At 39.9% G+C, this 27,828-nt stretch overlaps 1 protein-coding gene across 5 annotated transcripts in view; it reads right to left on the bottom strand.

The window, feature by feature from the left end:
* cadps2 (Ca++-dependent secretion activator 2) overlaps positions 1 to 27,828 on the bottom strand; it is a 261,245-nt gene that overhangs the window by 206,545 nt on the left and 26,872 nt on the right. For all 5 annotated transcript variants that reach the window (XM_042410740.1, XM_042410739.1, XM_042410743.1 and 2 more), the window contains exon 2: positions 462 to 575. In XM_042410740.1, coding sequence (XP_042266674.1) covers positions 462 to 575 — 114 coding nt within the window. The remainder of the gene's footprint in view (positions 1 to 461; positions 576 to 27,828) is intronic.

Genomic DNA, 27,828 nt, shown 5'->3' on the forward strand with positions numbered 1-27,828 from the left:
CCTAACCATAACCCCCTAGCCTCTAACCCCCTAACCCCGTAACCCCAACCCTAATCCCCTAATCCTAAACCCTTAACCCTAACCATAACCCCCTAACCCTAACCCTAACCATAACCCCCTAATCCTAACCCCCTAACCCTAAACCCCTAACCCCCTAATCCTAACCCCCTAACCCTAACCCCCTAATCCTAAACCCTTAACCCTAACCATAACCCCCTAACCCTAACCCTAACCATAACCCCCTAACCCTAACCCCCTAACCCTAAACCCCTAACCCCCTAATCCTAACCCCCTAACCCTAACCCCCTAATCCTAACCATAACCCCCTAATCCTAACCCCCTAACCCTAACCCTAACCCCTAACCCTAACCCTGACCCCCTAACCCATAACCCTAATCTCCTAACCCCTAAGTTTTTACAAGAGCAGAATAGTTTTAAAGTAGAGAAAAAAGTCGTCTTGCCTCATAGTAGCTCCTCACAGCGTTGCAGAAAGCTTCGTCCGCCACAATCTGAGTTTCCCCGTTTAGGAAGGCCAGAAAACGGTCCTTCACCGCCTGCAGCTGCTGCTTGTTCACCTGTGAAAAACACGAGATGATCGAGGAGGAAAAATGAAGTAAAGCAAAAGAGAGAGTTTGGGAGGAGTAATAAGAAGAGAGATGTTGGCAGAGGAAGGGGTTGTAATCGATCAGAGACAGATGGAGGGGAAGAGGAGAAGATGAGAGGAAGGCAGGATGGATGAGAAACAGGACAAAAGTACAAGATTAGACTCATTGTTAAAGTGTGACAGTCAGACACCATCATTACAGAGAAGAGAGGAGTCTCATTATCTAACAAATGCCTTTCATTAGGAAACCCAGTTCGCCAAAAACAAAGAAGGAAGACGAATCTGTCTCAAGGAGGCTGGAAAAAAAAGTTCAGACATGTTTCAAGACTGATGGAGAGTCTTCAAAAAAAGGACCATACCAAAGTTTTTCTGCTCATTAACGACAAACTGCCTTCATTTGACTTCACTGGCAAACTTTCTCAAAGTCATAAGATCTTTTTAGACCGATTTAAAATAGATTTCCTTTCTTCCAGGCAGCCGCTGGTTCCAGTTCATCTCTATGAAAAACACACAGCCTTTATTTCTTTGTTAAAGCTTTAGTGAAGCACAGTGGGCTGCAGGGACTGTTTAAATACTAATGTGTATTTAAATACTAATAGTGTGTGTGTGTGTAACCAGTACTCCTTCAGAGGAAACATTAAAACAATTTGATTGTCTATATGCAAAGACTTTTTTATGCAGACAGGAAAAAACTGTATTCTATTTTTCTCTTTTGTGGATTCTTTTCTTAAAGAAGAGGACAGGACACATGATTAGAGCTGCAACGATTAGATGATTAATCGATTAGTTGCCAACTATTGTCTGGAGTCATTCTTTAAAAAGAACACTTCTCTGACTCCAGCTTCTCAAATGTGAATATTTGCTGGTTTCTTTAGTCTCTATGACAGTAAACTGAATATCTTTGAGTTGTGGACAAAACAAGACATTTGAGGACGTCAACAGTGATCGACCATTTTTCACCATTTTCTGACATTTTATGGACCAAAAAACTATTCTGTGGTCCTGTGATATCATTGATTAATCTGTCCATTATTTTCTCAATGAATCATTTGGTCAATAAAACATCAAAAATAGTGAAAACTCCCATCAGAACACCCTTGGGTCCAAGGTGATATCTAATTATGTCTTATTTTGTCTTTAATTTAAGACAAACCAACAGTCCGAAACCCAAAAGTTTTACATTTACAGTCATATAAGACCAAGAATAACATGAAAATCTCACATTTGAGAGCTTTGAACTGTTCCCTGGTCAGACTGAGTCTAAATCCTGCTCAGTCTAATCAGGTCAGGTGTCGGGTCTGTCTAATACCTGGGTGAATCCAAACACACCCGAAGTGTACGTGGTATCAGCTCTGATCATGTGGTCACACAGTCGCCGCGGGAGAAAACGGTGCGTTTAGAGGCGAGAGGAGAAGATAAACTGTCAAGTGAAGAGAAAAATCTTTGTGTTCTTTATCGACGTGAAGAACAAGTTAAAGGAGAAAAGCAGCTGTTTGGTTCTGTTTCATGAAAATGAGAAAAAAGTTCTGACAAAGGAACTGAAGCAGAAGATTTATGCTGTTAAATTAACTTTGGATTTTTGGAATTTGATTCACAGATATAAATGTATTATTAATTTATATCAAATACAACCGTTGTCTTTTGTGGATCAGTCACTCAGTTGGCTACATAGGATTTTATTGTTGGTAAAACTGGTTAGAGATGAAATATGACTGTTTATATAAACATCTTGCTGCTCCTCCCCCACTGTGGCTGCTTGTTAATTAATTGAATTCATTGATAACATCATGCTGCTGCTGCTGTTTGTTTCTCTCTGTCGGGTCTGATCAGGTCGAATCATTCTGGATCAGGTCTGTGATGTTCTGGTCTGGCAGGTTTTCAATGAGTCTGTTTCAGATCAGACCTCTACTTTGAACAAGCGTTTGGCATTTTTGCTTAAAAAACTGATTACTGAGTATTTGATTATCAAATTAGTTGATTCATTTTCTGTCGATCGACTAATCAATTAATCAACTGATCGTTGCAGCTGTAGACATTTCATTTTCTTTATAATCTTAAAATTTACTCGATTTGTGTCCAACTGGAGTTCAACTAAATCTGTCTGCTGATATAACTGTATATAGAATATTTTATCCAACCATGTTGATAATTCATCATTTCAGTGACTCAAAAATGAAAAACTTTCTCTGCATCTAGTTTCTCTGTGTTTCATCATTTTAACTGAATATGTTCAAGTTTTGGACTTTTAGTCAAACAAAACCAGTCAAGGAAATTGGGACAGAATTTTTTAAAGGGGACATATCATGCTTTTCCTTATTTTCAGACATATATATATATAATGTCAATGTCGGATGTTCATGTTAAAAGTGGCCGATGTGTCAAATAACGAGGTAAACGTATGTAGCAGTAATCCCTGTTAGCAGAAAGCAGCAGCTTCATTCTGCTCTGAACGCTACGTTTCCAACCGTTTTTTCTACTTTCGGCCCGAGTTGCCGTCAGTTCGTGACGGATTTCTTTATATGGACGTCTGCTACGAGCACAGCTCGCGAGTTCGCTGCTCCGCTCCGGGAGTAGTTACGCCAAGCCACGACGCCATTACACAGCACAGCAAAGTAAAATAAGTAGTTTATCTGTTGGAGGTGTGCTGGTTGTCTGCAGCTCTTCATAAAACATCATCATCATCATGTTGTTGTTGTTTTGACTGTTTTTTAGCGCCGCTAACGAAGCTCCGCTAATTCATGTTAGGAACACGTTTTTACTTCCTGTAAGTTCTTCTCAATAAAAGTTAGTTAGTCATTTAAAAGCTTTTAATTTGAAGCAGTAAAGCAGGAAATGTTTGGTCTGCATTGACGGTAAAGTTACACAACTCTGATAAGTAAAGCTGACCAATCAGAACAGAGTGGGCTCATCGGGAGGCGGGGCCTTAAAGAGACAGGAACTAAAACGGAGTGTAAGAGAAACTGTGTATATTAAAGGGCTGCAAAAAGGACCAGTATGAGATAAATAATCATCAGAGCTACTCTAGTGGAGTCCAAAAATAAACATTTATATAAAAATGTATGAGCATAATAGGTCCTCTTTAAACAAAAGTAAACTAAAAGTAGCTGTTGCTCTAGTTTCTCTAATACAAGGACTTTTCTCTGTTACATCATTTTAACTGAATATGTTCAAGTTTTGGACTTTTGGTCAAACAAAACCTGATATTTTCCAGTTCTAGGAAATTGTGACAGAATTTTTTAAACAAAAGTAAACTAAAAGTAGCTCTCAGATGAAATTATGAAAATAATGGCGACTTACAGCCAAACTATCCATCTACCTGCTCGCCTGTCTGTCCATCTCTTCATCTGTCTGCTGCTTTAAACTGTTTTACAACAGTCCTGTTTGGTGAAATAAATATTTCACAACAATAACAACACTTTTCACAGAGCAACAGTTCTCAGCAGTGGGGCCAGAAAAACAAATCATTCCCATAAATGTCATCGGTCCTCTGTCCAGTGAACCATAGCTGACATATTATGTTGCATGAGAATTTTAAATTTTCATGAGCACCAGACTCACCAGAAGCTGCAGCTCATAAGCTGCACATGAATGAGGCGTCAGGAGGACGCCGGCATCGGGGAGGGAGGGGGGAAATTAAACCATTATTCTTCCTCTGGTTGCAACACTGCCAGCAACAAATACATTCTGGAAGTCAAAGTGCCAATTTTCCGGCAGCACAAAGTGAGCAGCGACTTATCTCCTGCTGACAGCTTTTTGTGTGGGCTTCTTTTGCCTTTTCTGTGTCTAAATGGACTTGCTGACGTTCACATTTAACCGCAGGAGAGGACGACGAGGGTGAATTTATGGAAAAACAACAGGCTCTGACCATTTGCATTCAAAATGACTCAACCGCTATCTAACAGGTTGAAAATGTGAAACACTCAGTTCATTACAGATAAGGAAACTCCTGCTGAAGGCCAGTTGCTGCAGTGAAATGTGGTGCAAGTTCTTTTAGAGGAAATAAACTTTAATTCTTCAGCACGACAACATCTTAAGTCATATTCATGTTAAAAACAAACATTTGTTCTCACAGACAGACTTTGGGGAGTCAGATCTGGTTTTAGATCTGATTTAACTGGTTCATCACAAAGCTCTAAGCAGCGAGAAGAGATCAGCAGCAAGAAGTTAAAACAAGGAGAACTGATTACTTCATAGTTCAGTGTAGGATTGATCCTGCTGCAACACAAAAGAGAAGTGTTGTATGTTATCAGGCCGTGTCACTAATTCATTTGATGTCTAAAGTAAATCATGTTTGGATTATTTTATTTATCTTCATATTCATTATTACATTATGAAGTGCTGCAACCTCTAGGTGGCAGCAGATTTTGTAAGTCTGGGTGTAGTTACTCTAACATGCAGCAGCCATCACGTCTTCAGTCTGAAGCACCTTAAAGTTCCACCGACGGCCGTTAGCTGCTCCGTCTGACTCCCGTTCAAAAAGCCTCAACTTCTCTCTAGAAATACTGAGTCAATCATTGTTTTCAACGAGTCATTCTGGTCTCAATCTGTAAATTCAGACCCTCTAATAAGTGTGCTGGTGGCCATTTTGGAAATTATTGCTCTGTTAATAAGATTTGAAGACTTATAGTAGCTTTGATGTCTGATAGCTTTGATTGACTGAGTCGGACTCTAGTTGCAATATTTCACTTAGTTTAATGTTACTTGATTACGATAACTGCCCTGTTAGCACAGTTTAGCTGAAGTAGCTAACGTTAGCCCAAGTGCGTAGCGTTCGGCGTTCCCAGTAAGCTAACGTTAGGGTCTGAGGTAGCGGAGCGTGTTTCCAGAACGTGAAAGGCAACATCCTGCCTCCTCTTCTGGAAGGTTCTGGCTCCAAACGGAAAAGATGGCGCCGACCAGAAGCTGCAACTCTGGGCTTCAAACTGGCTCCAATTAAACCAACAGGTGACGTCACGTCTTTATATTCAGTCTGTGCTGCCTACATTTATTGAAGATTTCTGGATTGACATTAAAAAACAACCAACCACAGATCACTGACTTTACGTAATGCTTTGAAATAAAATACAAGTAGTTTAGTTTTGCTTTATCATCATAAACTCAGATACAATTTTAAAAAACAACAGCTACTGACAAAAATGACACAAAGTATTTCATGTGGCATAAAATTCAACCAAATTATACAATTAATTTAAATAAAAATATTTATTTCATGCCTTTATGGAGGCATTACAGTACAATATAATATTAGGTATAAAAATAAGAGTTATTGATAAAAAGATTAAGATAAAACATTTTCAAAACAGTGACGATATTGTGATAATAATGGCCAACTCTATTGCTGATAGGAGGAAGGAACTTTAAGTATTTCAGAGGCATTATATCCTTGGTGGACATAATGAACAAAATACTTTGAACACTTTTCAGTCTTGAAGGACGATTTCACAATTTTTCAAGTGTGTCTTAAACCAACAGTCAGAAGCACAACTGAACAGTGAAACCTGTTTTTCTTGCTGTAATCATTCCTCCTGGGGTTCTTGCCTAAGGACACTTTGACATGTGGATTGAAGGAGCCAGGAATCAAACCGCCAGTCTCCAGATTATTGGATGATCCACTCTTCCTCCTGAGCCACAGCCGACCCAATCATGTTATTGTAACCTGCTACGATGTTTTTTTGCATTGTCCCTAACAAATAAACTAAAAAAAAACAGTCAGAGCCCAAATGAACAGTGAAACCAGTTTTTCTTGCTGTAATCATTCCTCCTGTTCATACTGACCATTAGAAGATCCCTTCATAATGACCTTACAATGGAAGTGATGGAGGACAAAATCCACAGTCCTCCTTCTGTGCAAAAAATGTATTTCAAAGTTTATCTGAAGCTAATATGAAGCTTCAGCGTCCAAATGAGTCAAATCAAGTAGATATCTTTCAACATTACAGTCTTTTTAGTGCCAAAGTTCCTCTTTTTGTTACTATACTTCCACCTGCAGCTCAACAGGGAAACACTGTCCGAGGAACACAAAGAGGGAATTTGATGCTAAAAAGACTGTAAATGTGTCAGATATCCACTTGATATGACTAACTCAGACTGCTGAAGCTGAATAGAAGCTTCACAGAGACTTTTAAATGCATTTTTAGTGTTCAGTGTTCATACAGACGTCTGACGGTTGTTTTAAGACTGACTTGAAAAATTGTGAACCCTTCCTTTAATCCTTAGTATCACACAGGAGCACAATGTTCTTTCTTACTTTGAATAGAAATATTCTGCAACTACAAAATCATTTCCTGTTCTGAAGCCTTTTTGATTGAATTTCGGAGCCTCTGTCTTTTTTTTTTCCCACCACTTCAGGTGACTGAAGCAGTAATGACTTCCCTCATACAAATGCATCCTGTCAGGTTTCAGTTGAATTTCTGTTCATGCTTCCATATCTCTGCAGCTTTGTCCGAGAAACAGATTTATCCTGGGGAGGGGTTATAAGCAGGCGAGGACCACCTCTGCTCCATCAGTGATAGAAAATATCCAGGTGGAGGTGTCATTTTCCCCTCAGGGACGTCTCTCTGCATGCCGGACTCAAATTGCCATTCTCCAAAACCTTCCCGCCGAGCGTGTTCTCGTCTGCTGAACCACTCTGAGGTCAGCGGGTCGACATCTCTAAACGTTCAGGGAGTGTTGGCTCTCACAGCGGCTTTCAGCAAGCAGAGAGGATTAACTGCTGTTGGTGTTTTATTGCTCCGCAGCACTGAGAGCTCTTCATCTGCAGGAGACAACAAAAGGGCATTTTCATCCCATCAGCCAATTAAATTAATCTCTCAGATAGTTTCACCTCTGACTGTCATAAATCCATCAATAAGTTTGTGTATCAAGTCTTTAAGTTAGAAAGCACTCGTTTCAAACTAGTGGTTTATTTATTAAGTTTAAAGTCTGTGTGGTGCAGACAGAGACTGTATGTAAAGATGGAGGTAGCTAGGTGTGACGTCACCTGTTGGTTTCGTTGGAGCCGGTGTGAATCTAGATTTACAGTTTCTGGTCAGCGCCATCTTCTTCAGATAAGGAGTGTGAGGTTTTGCCTTTCACGTTCTGGAAACGTGTCCCGCTACCGCAGAACCAAGCTAACGTTAGCTTACTGGGAACACCGAGCACTGCACACTTGGGCTAACGTTAGCTACTTTAGCTAAAACTGTCCTAACAAGGCAGGTGTTGTAATCAAGTCACATTAAACTTAGTGAAATAATGTGACGATATTCAATGCAAATTTCATAAAAACATTGTAACAGGTTACAATAACATGAGAAAGATGTGGTGCATATAGGATTTCTAGCCGAGGCTAATTTGCGACCTCTGTGAGGGACAAAGGTCTGACTCATTGAAAACAATGATTGACTTGGTGTCTCTAGAGAGAAGTTGAGGCCTTTTGAATGGGAGTCAGTTGGTGTAGAGCTGCAACGATTAATCAATTAGTTGACAACTATTAAATTAATAGCCAACTATTTTGATAACCAATTAAAAATAAAATAAAAACCAATCGTTTGGAGTCTTTTTTTTTTAAAGTCCAAATCTCTGATTCCAGCTTCTTAAATGTGACTATTTTTTGGTTTCTTTAGTCCTCTATGACAGTAAACTGAATATCTTTGTGTTGTGGACAAAACAAGACATTTGAGGACGTCACATTGGGCTTTCAGAAACACTGATCAACATTTTTCTCCATTTTCTGGAGCCGAGGATGTTTGGAGCCAGCATCAGGCAGCCATCGGTGTTATTGCACCTTAACGTACTTCTGCATTTGCTTCACCCTCCAGCCGTGATAATTGCCGCTTCAGTGCAACCAGTTTTAATTTTGTGATGCATAAATATATTACAACTAAGTTCAGTTTCAACTAATGAACAGCTGCTGCCAGCAGGTCCTGCTGGCTACTTCCAAAACACATTTCACTGAAATGACAACTAATATTTTCTGGTTGGTACGTGTCAATGTTTTTATTTATTGGCTTGTCTTGTTTTGTCTCTTAATGTTTTTCTGCCATAAATACATCAAGCTAAGAAATGCATCTACCGCAGGCTGCGACTAACAGTTAGTTTTATTATTAATTAATCTGCAGATTATTTTCATGATTGATCAAGTCATCATTTGTTCAATAAAACATCGGAAAATTTGTGAAAAACACTCATCTAAACATCCTGGAGTCCAAGGCGACGTCCTCAAAATGTCTTATTTTGTCCAACCAACAGTCCAAAATATTACATTTACAGTCATTTAAGACCATGAATAGCAACAAATCATCACATTTGAGAGCTTTGCACCACTGAATGTTTGGTAGTTTTGCTCAAAAGATGACTAAAACAAGTATTCAGTAATGAAAAAATTAATTTTCTGTTTCCGACTAATTGATTAATTGACTAAATGTTGCAGCTCTGATCTACTGTTGAGCCAATCAGGCTCTACAACAGATCCTTTTCATCCCACCATGAAGTACTGGACATATTAGATTTAGGATAAAACATTTTTGGTCCAATAAATCCAAAAGGTAATAGACGACGAGGTGACAGAGAAGATGAAAACACAATAAGCTGATCAGGCGCTGACGCAAATTAGACAAAATTGGGAAAAAAAAAAAACCACAAGAGATTTGACTGCAGTGTCACCGCTGTGTGAATAATGAGCTCCATGAAAAACAGACTCGATAAGAGCTGAAGATGAATCACAACGTACAGACTGAAAGTTCAGACAGAAACAAAGCTGAATAGATGTTATGCAGAACAAATTATAAACCGAGCATTGAGTCAGAAAACCTTTTCCCTAGATGTGATCTGAGTAGACCAGACAGCCAATCACAGAAGATGTCAAACTGTCAATCATTATGACTAACCCTAAAAAAAAACCCAAAACACCAAATGTCAAACTGACAAAACTGATCAGATGTGAAAAGAGACAAAGTCCTGTTATTACTGCGTTTCCTGACAAAAGATAAATTCACTCATGAAAGCAGAACAAGTTCTCTTTGTTTTTTTAAACCTGCACTCATGAAGCCTTTTTAATAACCTAACAACAATCAGTTCAGACTCAGGCAGCGTTGACACGTTACTGAAATGTTAGAAAGTCTAACTTATAGATGAATCTGGGTCGCAGGAGTCGGCGCCTGACATTTAACTCTTTAATTCATCTAAAAGGATTTCAATGTTTGGATGTTTTTGCCAAGAAATGTGTCCAAGAGATAAAAGCAGTTATATGTTTAAAACATAGTCCTCATATGTCATTACAGTCTACAGATTAAACCAGAAGTAAAAACCTTGGGTGTTATTCAAGCGGTAACCTCCGGGGCTGTAAAATGAAGCCAAAAACTGCAGTTCCTTGAACGACCACCTGAGGCTCCAAAAGTGAGTCAATCCCCATAGACCTCCATGTTAAAATGCCCAACTTTACAGCAGAAATAAACATGTTTACAGCCTGGTACAAACAACGGTTTTGGTCTCTGTAGCTAATTTCCTCTTTCATGACAACTGTACGGGGGGTGAATTTTTTTATAACTCACCCGTTTAAATTTTATTAAGCCGTAAAGTTCTGCATAATGAAGGACATGGCTGCTTTGAGTGACAGGTCCGCCAGCCGCTAGGTGGCTTGTTTCAGCCATTTGGCCCCGCCTCTTTGCCCTTTTTTGATTGGCCGGGAGTTAGGCAGCGTCACGCACTGCCAAGATGGCGACGGCCGGAGCGGCTCGCTTTGAGCTTCAAAACCGCTCTTCAGAAACCAACGGGTGACGTCACGGTCACTACGTCCATGTTTTTATACAGTCTATGGTTTTATCCTTGACTCTGAATGGAATTTTAAAAGTCATGTCCACAATGTTACAAAGACAGCTTTTTATCATTTAAGACCATACCTTTACTTTGGAAGATGCCAAGAAACTCACTCATGCCTTTGTTTTTTCACACTTAGATTATTGTGATGCACTTTATACTGGTTTACCAAATAAAACCATTGATCGGCTGCGACTCATCAAAATTCAGCGGCAAGAATTTGAACCAAAACTAGGAAAAGGGAACATTTTACACCAGTGTTAGCGTCATTGCACTGCTACCTGTAACGTTGAGGACAGATTTTAAAATTCTTTTACTTGTTTTTAAAGCCCAAAAAGGTCTCGAGCACCTTCATACCTCTCAGACTGCTTGTCAGAATATGACAAACCAAACCGTTCGCCGGCTTGTTAAATGTGCCACAAACAAAATGCAAAAGTTACGGTGAGGAAGCTTTTTACAGCTTCCACATATTAGACAAACATCCTCTCTTTGATATTTTCAAGAAGCAGCTCAAAACTTATTTTTATGGTCTTGCTTTTAATCAACTCAACCTTTTATTTGCCTTTTACTGTTATCAGCTTATTTACTATCTGTTTAATCTTTTTTATCTCATGATTTTACCTCCTTTTATCCTCTTACCTCTTTTTATCACTGTAGTTCTTTTATTGTTTATTGTATTTATCTTTCTCCTTTCTTTTAATATTTTAAAATATCTTTTTTTTGCCTGCTTGTTTGTTTCTTAAAGCACTTTGAGCTGCATTTTATATCATGAAAGGTGCTATATAAATATATAAGTTTATTATTATCATTATAATACTGCTAGAGGCATCATTCAGCATATTGGCCCACTTGCCCCTTATGTCAAAACTAACGCCAGGAATCTTGGCGTTTATATATTTGACCCTAGATTGTCAATGAACCATTGTCAAATGGTTCAATCCTGCTTTTTTCAACTGAGGAACATTGCAAAAATCAGACCATTACTGTCAGCCTCTGACCTAGAGAATATCATTCATGCCTCGATTACTGTAACTCCCTTTTTCACTTGCTTTAGCCGAGCTGACCTGTCACCTCTTCAGCTTGTACAAAATGCAGCAGCGAGGTTATTAACCAGGACCGGCTGCAGATCCCACATCACTCCTGTTTTAGCCTCACTGCCTCACGGCTGCCAGTGAAGTTCAGGATTGATTTCAAGATTCTCTTAATCACTTACACAGTTTAGCTCCTGCATATATACCCCAGCTACTAAGTCCCTTTACTACCATGTGGTCACTTAGGTCTTCCAACCAAAACCTGTTGGCCGTACCACGTGCCAAACTAAAAACCAAAGGTGACTGTGTTTTTGTTGCCCTGGCAACCAGACTTTGGAACAATCTCCCCACTTCCATCAGATCAGCTGAATCTGTTGACTGTTTCAAAAAAACACCTAAAAACCTACTTTTTTTAGAACGGCTTTCTCATAACATTTGATAAATTCAGGTGTGTGCTCTGGGTGATGACTGTATGTGTTCTTGAATGTGTCTTTCAGGGTTTTTGTGTCCCAACGTCACTGTAAAAGCACTTTGTAACCTGTGTTAAAAAAAGGTGCTATATAAATAAAGTTTTCCTTACTTACCTTATTGTTATCATTAAAATACAGGTTGTAACCTGCTAAACTAACTAGTCCAGTTTCTACAGACGGTTCTTCACTGAGCTCTTCTGTTATCAGCTGCTCCAACAACAAACTGACACTCAGTCACAAGCTTCTGCTTCATAAAATCAGTTTTACTTTCATAAATCTCCATTAAATCCTCGTGTTTGAGTCTCAATCTGACCGACCAGATACCGCTGAGTGATCCACCTACACGGGGGATGATGGTGAGATGATCTCTGTTAGCTCGGTGCTTTAACAGCACGTTTCCTGGCTGAAATTCTACTTTTACTACTTTTTTTATTAGCTTAAATCATGTTTTTTTATTCTGATTAAAATGCAATAAATAATGGAGTTTGATGAATTAAATCATAAGCTAACAAGTCGTTCCTGTTGGTTTAATGAACAAGGTTAGTTTTTTTCACTAAGCCGGCGTCATAATTAATGTCAGACACGTTTAGAGACTGAATAACGTCCGCATTAACACGGACGACCTTCGTCTGTCGGAGGGGTCGCCTGCCGACCGTGATTAACCCAAACATCTCTGCTGCTTTCAATGTCAGCGTAAATGTGTTCAGCTCCACTCTCGACACCGTGGTAATGGATTCGTCTATAACCTGTTTCTACCGACAGGAACTTTTCCAGAAATCCAGGAAACTCACCTACATTTACCCGCAGAAATCAAGGTCTACGTATAGACCTGCTGCTGTAGCTCCTGCCCCCCCCCCCTCTGTTACACTACTTTACCTCATCTACACAGACAGGAATGTGAAAAAGGGACCTAAGTTTAGTCCCTGAATGTTTTTTTTAGTGAGAGGCACCTTCCAGATTGCAGTCAGACATGAGACTCAAGGCGCCTTCAGACTGCGCAGCTATCGCGCAACTTTATTGAATGTCACGCCCCTGCAAGATGCGTCTAATAAAATCTTTGTCACAATCTGTGTCAGACTGTCTGATATCAGTCTGAGGCTGTCAGATCGGGAGATGATGAGTTTGTGAGTTTGCAAATAGAAAAAAAAAAAGAGTTCTCAGAGCAGAGACGCGTCATCGGCTCATCATCCGTCTGCAGAAAACTCACACAAACCTCCGTCGTTTCTGTTCTTGTACGTCACGGACACGTTAAGGAGAAACGTTCAAATAAACTGCACGTTTGAAATATAACAGCAGTCATTTCATGCTGTATTATGAATGGTTGGTTTGTAGACGTGGGTCAAAGCAGCAACATTGTGAGAATTTGGTCCGTCAGATTTTCTGCATCAGAGTGTTTTTGATGATTCAGGACTGACACGTTATCTCCCACAACATTCATCTCAGACAGAGTATTTACCTAACAAGGTGCACGTCTGAAAAAAAAAGAAGAATCTTCATAAACAAATGAGTGTTAAAGCTGCAGCAACAGCTCTGAGTGTCGAGATTTCTCTGTGAAGAAAAAGCGGTTTCCAGGTTACAGGAGAGACTCGGCTGATGTAATGAGATGATGGGTTTAAAGGCTTTTACATTCTCAGCTGTGACGGCGGTGACAGAACAGACTTGCTGCTCTTCTGTCTGGAGGAAGATCAAGAAGAGGAGGCTGCAACGTTTTTTTAGCAGGTGTATGTGTGCACATTAGCGTTTGTTTATGCTTGAGGGCTTTAATTTGAAATTCTTCCTCTCTCGCTCTCTCCTTAGAGGAGGTGATGGGTTATCAAGGACAGTTAACAGCTTATTTGGGCAACAGGGAGGACCTCGTGTGTGTGTGTGTGTGTGAGAGATGCCTCTGCAGAATAAAAACGACCACTTCTCTTCGTCGCCGGTAGCACTTTCAGCTGTCAGGATGCAGCTCTGGTGAGAAAACACGAACGAGTGAGAGCGAGACATTTCTGTCAGACGTCTAAGATTAATGGACAGAGGGCAAAATGAGTCTGTAAACACACACTGTGACCAGGAATGTACACACACACACACACACACACACACACACACACACACACACACAGAGTTGTGGGTAATCTTCTGAGTGCCTGGGTACATGGAGGTAATTATATCACAGACTGCATTTCCACAGATGCCACTTTTTGCTGGACACACCTGCCTGAATCTCTGTCTGCAGTTATTTACCAGGTCAGCTGATCTCTGACTACTAATACAAATAGCAAAGCACAAATAGTGGGTTTTTTTTACAAATATTTGTTTCATACAAATATTTTAAAAATTTTCGGGAAGAAAAATAAAAACATGTCAAATATCAGCGCGCAGGTTGGTTACATCACTGTCTCAGTGTCTCTCCTCTGCTCCGCTGTTACGTCTATCAGCAGGTCTCAACGAGGGGAGTCACATCCACCTGCTACATGACGCACATTTCCTTATTTGCGGGTGTTCCCCAGAGATAAAGCTGAACTACTGACACATGCAAAGTGCTCCCAAGAGACTCTCCATAACCTGTTGTTCCCCTTCTCCTGTCCACAAAGTTAGGTTGTAAAAAATAGACAATAGATGAAAAGTGCAAAGCAATAATCGCCTTTGAAGTTCCTCCCTACACATTACACGCTGTGCTGTCTGTGTGTTATGGGTGTATAAATAGGTAGAGGTCTGTCTGCAGCGAGGTGATGAGTAAAGTTTTAGCTCAGTAGTCAGCGCAGTCGTCTATGATCTGCGAGACTCCAGTCCCAGACCCGGTGTGGGGACCTCCTTCATAAGGTAGTTTATTCATGAACACTTATTGTAACACTTTAATTTTCTAAAATTAAAAGTGTCATAAAAACAAAAACAGGATTTTTAAGCCTCTTTCCACTTTTATTCAAATACAAATATTTTTGCTGCCTCAACAAATACAGACACAAATACAAATACTGGGATCTCTGCACATCCCTAGTATATATTGGTATTTAGATCATGTCTACACTGAGCTAGCATACGCCCACGTTAGCATTTTCAGGTCGTATTTGTAAAGATTTCCATCCACATGAAACATCCGTTAAATCTCTTCTCTGTCATTTTCTTTTAATTGACAAGCAAACAGTTGTTGATTGTCTTTGAACATGTGTTGACCAGTGTTGGGAATAACATGTTACTGTAATTCCACTACTTTTTGCTGTAACTAGTAATGTAACTCATTACTTTTTCAAATTAGATAATTTAATAACAACAACAGGATTTTTAAGCCTCTTTCCACTTTCATTCGAATACAAATAATTTTGCTGCCTCAACAAATACAAATACTGGAATCTCTGCACATCCCTCCTGACTACAGCCCATGAGCAAGGCAGCCAGAGACAGCCAAAGATGGAGTACAGAGAGAATATTTCTCTCTGAAACCAACTGTATTAATACCGACAATCATTTCCATTACCGTCTTTACAGTGTCCAGCTCTCGCTACTCTGGACATGACTTTCTATACTAACATTAGTTAACTGCTGGCACTGAGGCTAGCTTACTGAGAGAGAGAGAGAGAGAGACAGAGAGAGAGAGAGAGAGAGAGAGAGAGAGAGAGAGAGAGAGAGAGAGAGAGAGAGCTCTGCTGCTGTATGTTAGTGATGTGAAGGTGTGTAGAGCAGCAGTCTGCACTACTGGCCAATAACAGCCCAGTAATCAGAAATCAATCGATCAATTTCATCAGGAGAAATACGGACGTATGTGTAGAGTCTAACAGACACTGAGCTGCGTCCGTTTGTTTACAGTTTAAACTGTTTTTAATGTTGTTTCTCATCCAGCAGAGCTGCAACATACAGACGCTGTTGAGTGAATCACATCCCAGCGATCACGCTGTGAAGTCACTTCACTGTTTCAGCAGTAACAGTAGACTTTGATGGATTATTGTGATGATACCGTTCACTGTGATGTTTTTACCAACAATCATAGCGTGAAAATTTGATACCAGAACATCCCTGCATGAGATTTGTTGACAATATGAAACATATTAAATAACCAACCTCATCCTTTATAATAAAGTTGTCTATTATCTTAAAAATATTTCACAATTATTGCATTAATATATATATATATATATATATATTTCCCCCACTAAGACACTGGTGACACTCGTGCTTCCCTTCGACCTCCAGGCGACACTCACACTCACTGAACCGTCACACGTTTCCACAAACTGACTGATTGTTTCTTTTCTCTCAGAGACGTTTGCTTCAGACTGAAATAGTTTTGTGAGCAGCGGAAGTGACAGCGGGAGAAATGTTACGTCCCTCGCAGTCACTCACAGTGTGTGTGTGTGTGTGTGTGTGTGTGTGAGATCAGGATTAACACACATTACAGCTCCTCCATCACCTCGCGTCCCTCCAGGTGATGCAGCACCTCATGTCTGTCAGGTGAAAAACTTTATGTCTCAAACATGTTTCCAGAAACCAGCGCTGAAATAAAACTAAAATACTGAACTGAAGTACTGTTTTCAGGTATTTTACTGGAGTATTTCCATGTGATGCTACTTTATACTTCATTTATTTGACAGCTGTAGTTACTGTTTACTTTTCAGATTATTTTTTAAAATAAATAATAAATACAGATCATGTATCGTTATGTCGAGAAAATGTAAAAATAGGAAGAGTTTATAAAAAAGTGACATATTCAAATGTCTTGTTTTATTCGACCAACAGTCCAAAACCTCAAAATATTCAGTTTTCTATCATATTCGACAAAGAAAAGCATCAAATCCTCAGATTTCAGAAACTGAGATCAGTAAATGTTTGACTAAAACGATTGTCCGCTTATCAAACTAGTTATTGATTAATTAATTTTTTAATTTTTTGCATCCATGTATGCAGGTCTATGTTTACTTGCTGTTATGTATGATGATGATATGTATGCATGTATTTCATGTCTTTGTTATTGTATTGCTTTTGCCTTTGTGAAGCACATTGTGTTGCTTTCTGTATGAAATGTGCTCTATAAATAAATTTAACTTGACTTGATTTAATTTTCTGTCGATCGACTGATCATTCCAGCTCCAGACGAATCGATCAATCGATTAATCAACATCATTGCAGCTTTATATTTTAACTTTTTGCATCTAAACCGATCAGCACCCGTCAAAAAAATAAAACCTGAAAACTGATGGCGGAGGCTGCTAGCATAGTAGTAGTAGGATCTGATCATTGACAGACTGATGCTGCAGCCGTCAGGAGTCATTTCGGTCCAGAGACTCTTCAACATGCAGACCGGAGGAGCCGGGAATCGAACCGCCGATCTTCTGATTAGCGGACGTCCTGCTCTGCCAACCTGAGACACATCCGCCCCAATCATCTGCTGAAAATGCTCACACACACACACACACAGTACGACACCTCACCTCGTCGTCATGGCAACGACCATTCCAGCTCATGATATAGTGTCAGCATCACAGGTGCAGCTGCTGCCAATCACCATCACACACACACACATGCACACACACACACACACACACACACACACACACACACACACACACACACACACACACATCCAAACAAAGATGTCAAACTCCAGCGTCCATCTGATCATAAACTTCAACTTAACTTTCTTCACAGAAAAGGAAAATTAATATTTCAGCTGCGATATTTAAACTGCTGTTTCAGTAATTTAGATTTTTAAAAACACAGGACCAGACTCGCCTAATTTTTATCACTATAATATTAAATTATGAAAATAAACACATCAGGTCGGCTAATTTTCTTTTCCGTCTGATAATAAATGTATAATTCACGTGTGTGCAGAGGCGAAATGTTAATTCTCGCGGAGTATAAACGCTTCAAAGATGAAGCTTCAAACTAGAGTCAAGCTGCGTCTCTTAATGATTATTTCAGGCTGAAAACCCTGCAGGATATCACGCTGTTATTCTCTGAGGCTTTCACCCGACACGAGAGTGAACTCTGCTGTAGCTCTGATGAAGATCAGTAAAGCTGACGGAAGAATAAAACATACATCAGGACCATCGATGCTGCAGGAGCTGCATCAAAAATACCTGAAACCTCAGACATCTGAGTGTCAGAGACTAAAGCGCTGAGCTCTGGTTTGCTGATATGTTGACGTGTGTTTGTAGATTTGTCTCTATAATTATTATTAAGTATAAAACGGTGTCTCTCATGTCAATGAATGTTTTAGTGTGAAATCTGGCATAAATCATCTCTAATGGTTTTGAGATTAATGTTTTTGTGCATCGTCCCTGTTTTAAGAAGAAGAAGAAGGAAGGAAGAAGAAGAAGTAGGAAGAAGAAGAAGAAGAAGGAAGAAGAAGAAGGAAGAAGAAAGAAGAAGAAGAAGAAGAAGGAAGAAGGAAGAAGAAGTAGGAAGAAGAAGAAGAAGAAGGAAGAAGAAAGAAGAAGAAGAAGAAAGGAAGAAGGAAGAAGAAGTAGGAAGAAGAAGAAGAAGAAGGAAGAAGAAGGAAGAAGAAGAAGGAAGAAGAAAGAAGAAGAAGAAGAAGGAAGAAGGAAGAAGAAGAAGAAGAAAGGAAGAAGAAGAAGAAGAAGGAAGAAGAAGAAGGAAGAAGAAAGAAGAAGAAGAAGAAGGAAGAAGAAGAAGAAGAAGAAGGAAGAAGAAAGAAGAAGAAGAAGAAGGAAGAAGAAATAAGAAGAAGAAGGAAGAAGAAATAAGAAGAAGAGGAAGAAGAAGAAGAAGAAGAAGAAGGAAGAAGAAGGAAGAAGAAGAAGAAGAAGGAAGAAGAAGAAGGAAGAAGAAAGAAGAAGAAGAAGAAGGAAGAAGAAGAAGAAGGAAGAAGAAGAAGAAGAAGGAAGAAGAAGGAAGAAGAAAGAAGAAGAAGAAGAAGGAAGAAGAAATAAGAAGAAGAAGGAAGAAGAAATAAGAAGAAGAGGAAGAAGAAGAAGAAGAAGAAGAAATAAGAAGAAATAAGAAATAAGAAGAAATAAGAAGGAAGAAGAAGAAGGAAGAAGAAAGAAGAAGTAGAAGTAGAAGAAGAAGAAGAACGCCTGAAACCTGCTTCTGATTGGTTACCAGTTCAAGATGAGTATAAACCAGGACATGTTTATGTATTTAAAGGTGTCACTGTGTATCTTTGAGGTTTAACGTGAGCGCTGAATGCATTTCCTTCCATATAAAATATTTATTCGGATGATTTTGAAGAACTTTAAGTCCTGCATTGTTTACTAGCCTGCTATCTTCTTCTTCTCTGCCTTTCCTGTCACCTTGTTGTGTTTCTTGGTGCGTTACAGCCACCTGTAGATCGGTGGAATAGTGTCTGCTAAAGCACAGTGATTACATTTCATTTCACAAGTTTACTTGTGATGAGCAAGTTAATGTGAAGATGTTATGAACTGGAAGTCTTCATGTCTCGTTTTGTCCGACCAACAGTCCAAAACCAAATATATTCAGCTTCCAATCATATAAAAAAGAGAAAAGGAGCAAATCCTCACAGTGAAAGTGTTTACATGCACATGAGTATCCTATGTTCTGTACCAGCAAAGATCAGAAACCAGGATCAGGTGTTTACAGGCACCAGTATCCTGGTTTCTACTGCAGGTACTGCAGGTAACACATCCAGGTGTCTGACACCAGGATACTCGCTACCAGGACACCTGTACACATGTAAACACCTGATCCAGGTTTATCTGTTGGTTCAGAAAGGAGCAGCTGATATTGTTGAGGAATTAAGACACAACCAGACAGATGATCAGAAACCTAAATACTGTCAGAATCATGTAAACACTGAATGAATAAACAGGTTTCTCATGTTCCATGTAAACAACAAATCCAGAATATAAACCAGGATACTCGTGTGCATGTAAACGCAGTCCTCTAAGAAGCTGCAATCAACTTTAATAAAGGATTTAAATATTGAAGTTGCCGAGGCTTCATTTTATTTTAATTGACTAATTGATGAATCAACTTATTGCTACAGTGACTTACTACTGGAGGTACAGCTGATGTTGATGGGAAAGTCATTAGTTTGGCAGGTAAATGGTAATAAATCAAAGTATTGGCCATAGTGAAACATAGTGATTGATCCTCTGGGCACCATGACAACCCATCCAACAGCTGAGATACTTCAGTCTGGACCAACATCCTGACTCCAACATGAAGCAACGTGGTTTCTGGTGAACAGACTGATCTTCAATCAGGATCCTTGCTGCTGCTGCTGCTGCTGCTGCGTTCAAGAAACGCCTGAAAACTCAGTTTCATCTTTGAACACTTGAGCCCCTTTAACTTTTTAGCACTTTATTGTTACACTTGTTTCTTGTCGTTTATGGTATTTCTTATGCATTTGTCTACTTCCAGTAGTTTATTACTTTAATAATTATATTTAAAAAACAAAAACAAAACCCCTCTGTCCTCTAACGCTTGATTATCTCCCCTCACTTTAGATAAAAGCATCTGCCAAGTGACAAAATATGAAATGTAAATGTAATTTAATAAGAAAAGTTCTCTCTCTCTTTCTTCCTCTGACTCTCTGCCAATCGTCTTCATCGATGCGTGTCATGAGCAGCGAGCAGATACTCGATGCCCGCTGGGAAGCAGGAAGTGAGACGGAGCGCAGCCAAGAACTTGCTTCTTAAAATTCACAAACATTATAACCTTGTTGCAATAACAGATAAAACCTTCCTCCACAACATCGTTTCACCAGCCACGTTCATCCGGCTGATACTGGGAGAAGGAACTACAGCAAGAAACTTATCAGCAAGTAGAAGTTATAACATGTGCTGCTGCCATATTCTGTTATCAGTTTAGTTATGTTTTATGTTGCCAGAGTGATCATATAACTTTGTCTTTGAAGGAGAAATAACATTGGTTCAAGTCTGTTTCAGGTCAGAACAGGATATCCTGTGATTAAGAGTTTTCACACACACACACACACACACACACACACACAGAAACACACACACAGAAACACCCACAGCCACTTATTGCAGGCTGATATGTGTCCTATTTCCCAGCATCCGTATCTCTGGGAAAGCTGCGGTTTTATCACACTCACCTGATCGGCACATCCTGACTACTGTGCCCTGACTGACTGCAGATGTCAAATAAAGCAGCGTTACACGACGATGTGATGTGTGCAGCGCTTCACTCTGCTAAAAATAAACCAATCACAGGTGTGTAAAATAGTATTTTTAGTGTTAACGTGCAGGAGAAGTGTTGATTACTTTTGGGAAAGATTCATGTTACATTAAAAGGTGGATGAACAAGTTCAAACCCCATAAGATACATCAATCTAGAGCTGCAACTTATGATTGATTAATCTGTAATTATTTGCTCAATTAATCAATAAGTTGTTTCGTACATAAAAATGTCTTGTTTTGTCATAAATGACTAAAGAAAGCAGAAAATATTCACATTTAAGAAGCTGGAATCAGAGAATTTGGACTTTTTTTCTTCTTCTTCTTCAAAAAAGACTCAAAACGATTAATTGAATAGTTGACAACTAATTGATTAATTGACTAATGATTGCAGCTCTACATCCAACCATCAGCAGGGTTGTGAAACACAAAATAACAGAACAATCTTCCCTCCGCTCTGCTTCCTGGATGATTTTTTTTTCTATCTCCGGCTTTTCCAAAACACAGAATGTAATTTTCTACATCCTGCTCTCGTTACCTGCAAGTCTCAGTTATATATATATATATATATATATATATATATGTATTTTAACCCTGTCAGTCTTATCTCCCGTACACAGATATCAGTGCGTCAGTGCAGCTCTGAGAGTGAATGATCACTCCCTGAAGACAAACACTTCCTCACCCTCCTTTTATAAACAAGACCAGCTGACCGCTGCAGCAGCCGGTCATCCTCCGCTCACACACACACACACACACACACACACACACACACACACACACACACACACACACACACACATCTGACCCGCGTGCTGTCATGATAAATTACATTTGTGTGTTTAACTTTTTATGACTCTCACCCTCCTTCGTACGCTGACGTATTCTGTTTTTAAAATGAGGTCAAATCAGGGTTGATTAAAGGTCAGTGAAGCTCTGTGAGGTCATAATAATAAAAGAGGAACATTCTGAGCTTCTGTGTGGCTAAAATATCTGCTTCCTTTTCTTACATCCCTTGTTTTTTTAAAAGAAACACACAGCAGACTGACTGACAGCATCCAGGGTCTGGCTGACATTCAGGATGATATCTGACTGACAGGATGAGACACAGGAACACTGAGTCATCCTGAGACATGCAGTGCGGTCGAGGGTTGCTATGGATATTATTTCTCCACAGAGGATGATCATTAATGATTTCAGTGACCCCCCCCCCCCCCCCCCCCCCCCCCCCCCCACCAACCAGTTTTCTGGGAGATGAAGAACATGTTTGAATTTGGACACAACCCTGAAAGACTCCACTCACTGTACAAACTACACTGGCTGACGTGCACATGGAGCTGTTTCACACGTGCAGTCAATGCACTTGTTGGCCATTTAGTGCAGTTAGATAATTAACTGTGGGTGGCGCACATCCAGATACAGACGTCTTCCCTGCTGACACGAGTACATGATGACATTTACATCATGGGAACGCTTGCAGATACCTCGCAGCTACACGCATGTGGGAAGTTTAATCACATTATCTAATCAGCATATCAGCAACAATTCTGCAGAGTACAGTCATTCCCTTTCAGATATACATTTCCATTCATCAAAGTAATAAATACCTTTTTGATAAAAAGGTATATTGATTATTGATATTGTGGCCAAACATCCAGAAAACTCACCGCATTCAGACGGGACAGAAGGTTTAAGGCGGTTCAAGGAGGAGTTTATGTGTGTAAGGGTCTTCCTGCGTTAAAACAATCCAGGAAGTGGAGTTACAGATGACTCATCAGAAGCCAGAACACCACACAGAGGTTTGTAACAGGATTTTACAACTCTGGAAAGTTATCAAGACAGCAACTATTTTATCTTTCGTCTCAATGATCACAAGGTAAACAGTCAACTACGTTGGTCACATCACAAAGTAATCCATCAGGAATGTCAGCCAACACAACGCCTCGCCCCCCCCACGCTGAACGCAGCCTTCATGAATGAATGTAGAGTCTGGACAGATGGACGGAGGGTTACATGGATGAGATATAATATATGGCCCCAAGTATGTGGACAGATGAGCGTTGCAGCTATAGATTATAGTTGAACATGAGCGTTAATTCGCTGCTATAAACAGCCTCCACTTCAGGCTTCCACCAGATGTTGGGACCTGGCTGCAGGGATTTGCTCCCATTCAGCCACCAGAGCATCAGTGAGTTCATCCCAAAGGTGCTGGACGGATTTGAGGTCTGGACTCTGTGCAGACCAGTCAAGTTCTTCCACAACAAAACTGGGAAAACCGTTTCTTTATGGAGCTGACTGAAGGAACTGTGTTTGTCCCTTTCCTGTTTCAACATGACAGAGTTGTGTAGGATAAAGTCCCTGCATGTTTGAAAGGCAGACAGCACGAACCTCAAACAACAGACCAGCTCTTTCTTCAACACCCCAGGAATGCAGACCCCCCCCCCCCCATCTCCTGCATGGTCACCAAACCAGACCACTGACCCAAAACATCTTTGATCCTTCAAGCTACAAGAATACAGCAAGATAGGAGGATCAATTCACTCCCCAGTGTGAGCTGATAGTACTATTTTGATAAACGGGCCCCCACCACTGGTTATCATAACTCATCTTTCAGAGCCAGTCACACACAGAGACTTTAATCCCACTGTGCACTTGAGTAACCAACCCAAGAACTGATCACTGGGCAAACCAAGACATGCTGCACTATCAGCCATGCCCCAATCACACGCATGGATTAGTTTTAGATTTTGTCTAAGAACAATCATTGTTCTATGTTGATGTGTGTGTGTATCATATGTGTGTTGTTCTTTGGTTAGACTTTTACTCCACAATCTTTAAACCCAGACATGCACCACTAACATAATCCCATCATCCATGATAACACTATCATGTTTGGTACCATTCTGCTTGTTTGTTTGTTGGAACATGAATGCATTAAGAGCAATGAGATTTTCTTTAATTGGAACTATGGGTCAAAAACCAGTATACAAGCAGGGAACTGGTTGCTGTTTGGTCAACATGCTCGTGGCATGTGTTTAGATATTTATACTCATGTATGTTTAACTAATTTCCTCCCAATTTTAGTCTTTACTTTAACATTTGTATCAATGGGAAAGTGAAATCTGTGTGAAAATGTGGTGATATTTTTAACATAAAAATCTATGAGCCTTACATATATTGAACAAAAGTAAACTTGTATCTCATTGAATATCTGTATAATATTTATACCTGCAATAATATTTTTTAGTATTACGTCCACAGCTTCCTCTTTCTGTGAGGTCCATCTGTACCTGATTCCCCCTCGCAGGGTAATTCATCATCAGCTCATCATCTCCTTCTCAAGATTTATTTCCGGACGCCTCATTTCCTGTAGACACGGGCGCAGATATCACCGTGTCTCAAAATGAGATTTCGACACACGGAAGAATCAATCCTCAGCTGCTTCTCTTCATTCAGGACGTCACGAATCATCAAACTTCTCAGACTGTCGGCGTCTCTCTGCACAGACATCATTCGGTCCAGGTAACAAGCAAACCCACAAAACCACATACAAACACACCGCAGCAGGCTGCGATACCAAGAGAGTACACAGCATACAAATATACCTGACAACTCCAAAGCCCAGATTTGAAAAATACCAAATTTCATGACAATTCATCCAATAGTTGCAAGTGTTAACCTGCTGGTGGCGCTAGAGACAACAGGAACAGGATATAAACAACAGAAAACCACAAAAAGCAGAATACGGCCCCTTTAAAGTCAACCATACACTGTACAATACAACGGAGACACAATGGTGATACGCCACAGTTTATCTACTGCTGTGAGGATAATGTAAAAACATGCAGTTTACTGTGAAATGTGTGGGGTTATTTATTCTGAAGGTCTCGTTATTGTTGTACAGCTGAACACCAGACAAAGGCTGAAGGCATATCGACAGAGTCACAGGTCAGTCTGTAAACACTTCGCTCACAGATACTGAGGACGATCTCCCAGGTTTCACTGTTAAAACTCAGAGAAAACCACCAGTGTTTAAAAAAAAATCCTGCATTGCAGAACCAAACCAAAGTCTTGGTATTGTGGCGACGACATGCAGTTCACTACGGAGGAGAATGACGGGAGAACATCGTTTCCAGTAAGACGTGTCCTTGACAGAGTCTTAGGTTTGTTAGCAACCGCTCTCGCCGCCGTTCAAGCAGCTACAGAGCATTTAGAAATCCTCAGACTTCAATAGGCTTTCTCTTTGCATCTGAATGAATGATAGCAGATGCTGAACATTGCCTGTTGGATTACATTATATGCAAACCCCTCTATAGATTTCCAGCTTGTGGTTTTTAAACTGGCATCGTAGGTGCCCTGGAACCTGGTTCAGATCCAGGAATTTGTCCTTCAGTATCAGTAGAAGGAAGAGTCGGTGTGATCACAGCTTTCTCAGCTGTTTCCTCGTATTGTTGCTCTCAGACTGTCGGATCCTGGAACAGTTTAATGATGAAAGCTGTGTAGAAACACTGAGAGCTGATAAGGCATCAATGAAGCAACATTCAGCTCATCAACCCGACACCCTCCAGATGAAACTAATAAGACTTCAGTTTGTGTTAAAAACAGGAAACAGTCAAACAGTCAAAGCAGCGAGACAGCGAACAGTAAATATGAAATCATTCAGGAACGAACCCTGCTCAGCCAATTAAAACTCATTTTACAATGAAACTTAACAGATATTACAGTCAAAGACATGTTTGTTCTTTGTTTAGATACGTTTGTAAATCTACTTTATGATTGAACTTTTGTGGATTTCTCTTTTTTTTTCCAGCCCCATTAAAATCCTTATAACATCCTTATAACATCCACTATGACTGAGTTTTAAAACAATAAAACCAGAGCTGCAACTAACGATTATTTTCATTATCGATTAATCTGTTGATTATTTTCCCGATTAGTCATTTGGTCCATAAAAAGTCACAAAATGGTGACAATCTGCTGTCAGGCGACGTCCTCAAATGTCTTGTTTTATCCACAACTCAAAGATATTCACTTTACTGTCAAAGAGACTAAAGAGACCAGAAAATATTCACATTGAAGAAGCTGGAATCAGAGAATTTGGACTTTTTTTTCTTAAAAAAATGACTCAAAATAGTTGGCAATTCATTTAATTGGAAACTAATCATTGCAGCTCTGAATAAAACATGCAAAAAGTAAACAGTGGTGATGTAATTTCTTACAAGCAAAGTATAAACATGACGTTTATATTCACCTAATGAAGCTTAGCATGAATTCAGGCAGGAAGACGATCTTTAACCGTTCATTCATTTCCCGCTCCTCTCTCTTTCTCATCAGCTGTTTAGTTATCAAATCAGAGTCCTCCACGATCTCTAACCACCAATCACGGCTCAGCTGGCAAACTTTAAAATCTGTTTCCCTCCTCCGCCTCATCTACCTCCACGGAAGCTCCCTCCTCCCCTCTTCATCCCACCATCATCACCATCTCGCCTTCTCCACGCCGTTACTTCAGCACCAGGCCCGAGTTCACCAGAAGCTGCTACCTTCACCACCAAGATCTACGCCTCTTCATCACCACCACCAGTGTCTAGACTCCATCGGGGGGGGGGGGGGTTATCCTATACCACTCTCGCATTCACCCCCCCCCCCCCCTTCATACCCGGCGACATCATGATGGGGTCTACTCGCCAAAGACTTTTCCACCTTCATCTATCATGCTTGTTCAATAAATATACTATATATATATATGTGTATCTATATGTACACACTAAATATCAAGCATCCATGTTCTGTGATATTTAACGTTTCACCGCCAGAGAAACTGAAAGCTTCACTCCGATGACGTCCTGATGAGGAAAACATGGCTGCACTCATACGATATTCTACAGATGTTGGTTCCCAGCGTTAGGACGGGACGGAGTCGGCAATAAAGCTTTTAGAAACGCTTCCTCCTGGAACAACGTGCAGACGGACGTGAAGCTGTCAGAGCTGATTACTGTTTAATGTTAAGTCGACTCTAAAGGAAACTCAATGAGGTTGCTCTTAAATTTTATGTTTAAAGTTTATACATCTTATCTGGATTTTGTCTATAATCTTGTTTTGCGTATTAACTGGATATTGTGTTTACTGGTTTGTAGTGTGTGACAGGTGTATTTGTCTGTTTATGTTGTTTGTGTTTATCGCTCTCACAGTGTTTCTGCTGCTCTCTTGCTCAGGTCCGTCTTGAGATTTTAATCTAAATGAGACTTTTTACCTGTTTAAATAAAAAGGAAACAAAACAATCAGAAAGTTCAGGATAAATACTGCACAAATGAGATTTAAAGTTGTTAATATTTGTTTGTTTTTTAACCAAATTACACTGTTTATTCACAATCTGGTAGAAAATCCTCAGTGGTTGGCTACCAGTCTGTACACTAATGACTGGAAACCACTGTTCTAAACATTTTCACCACATTTACACAGCTGGTTATCAGCCGCAGACACAAAAACTTTCAATCTGAAAAACTCAGAAACTCCAGATTTAGTTTTTTTTCAGGACAGAAGTGGCGGACATCGATGTTGCTTTCATCACAGCGTACTGTTCTGATCCAGCTGTTAAATAATCATTTAACTGTTGTATTTACTGTCACACAGCCTGGATGAGAGAGAGGCTAAGTTTAAGTTAGAGCTGCAACAACTGGTCCATTAATCTATTAGCTGATCGACAGAAAATGAATCTTGAATGCTAAACCGCAGCCTGTAGGTAAAGATGGACGCAGCGAGCTGTGACGTCACCTGTTGGTTTCACTGGAGCCAGTTTGACGCTCAGAGTTGCAGCTTCTGGTTGGCGCCAT

This window comes from Thunnus maccoyii, chromosome 5 (genome assembly GCF_910596095.1).
Source record: "Thunnus maccoyii chromosome 5, fThuMac1.1, whole genome shotgun sequence".
NCBI lineage: Eukaryota > Metazoa > Chordata > Actinopteri > Scombriformes > Scombridae > Thunnus > Thunnus maccoyii.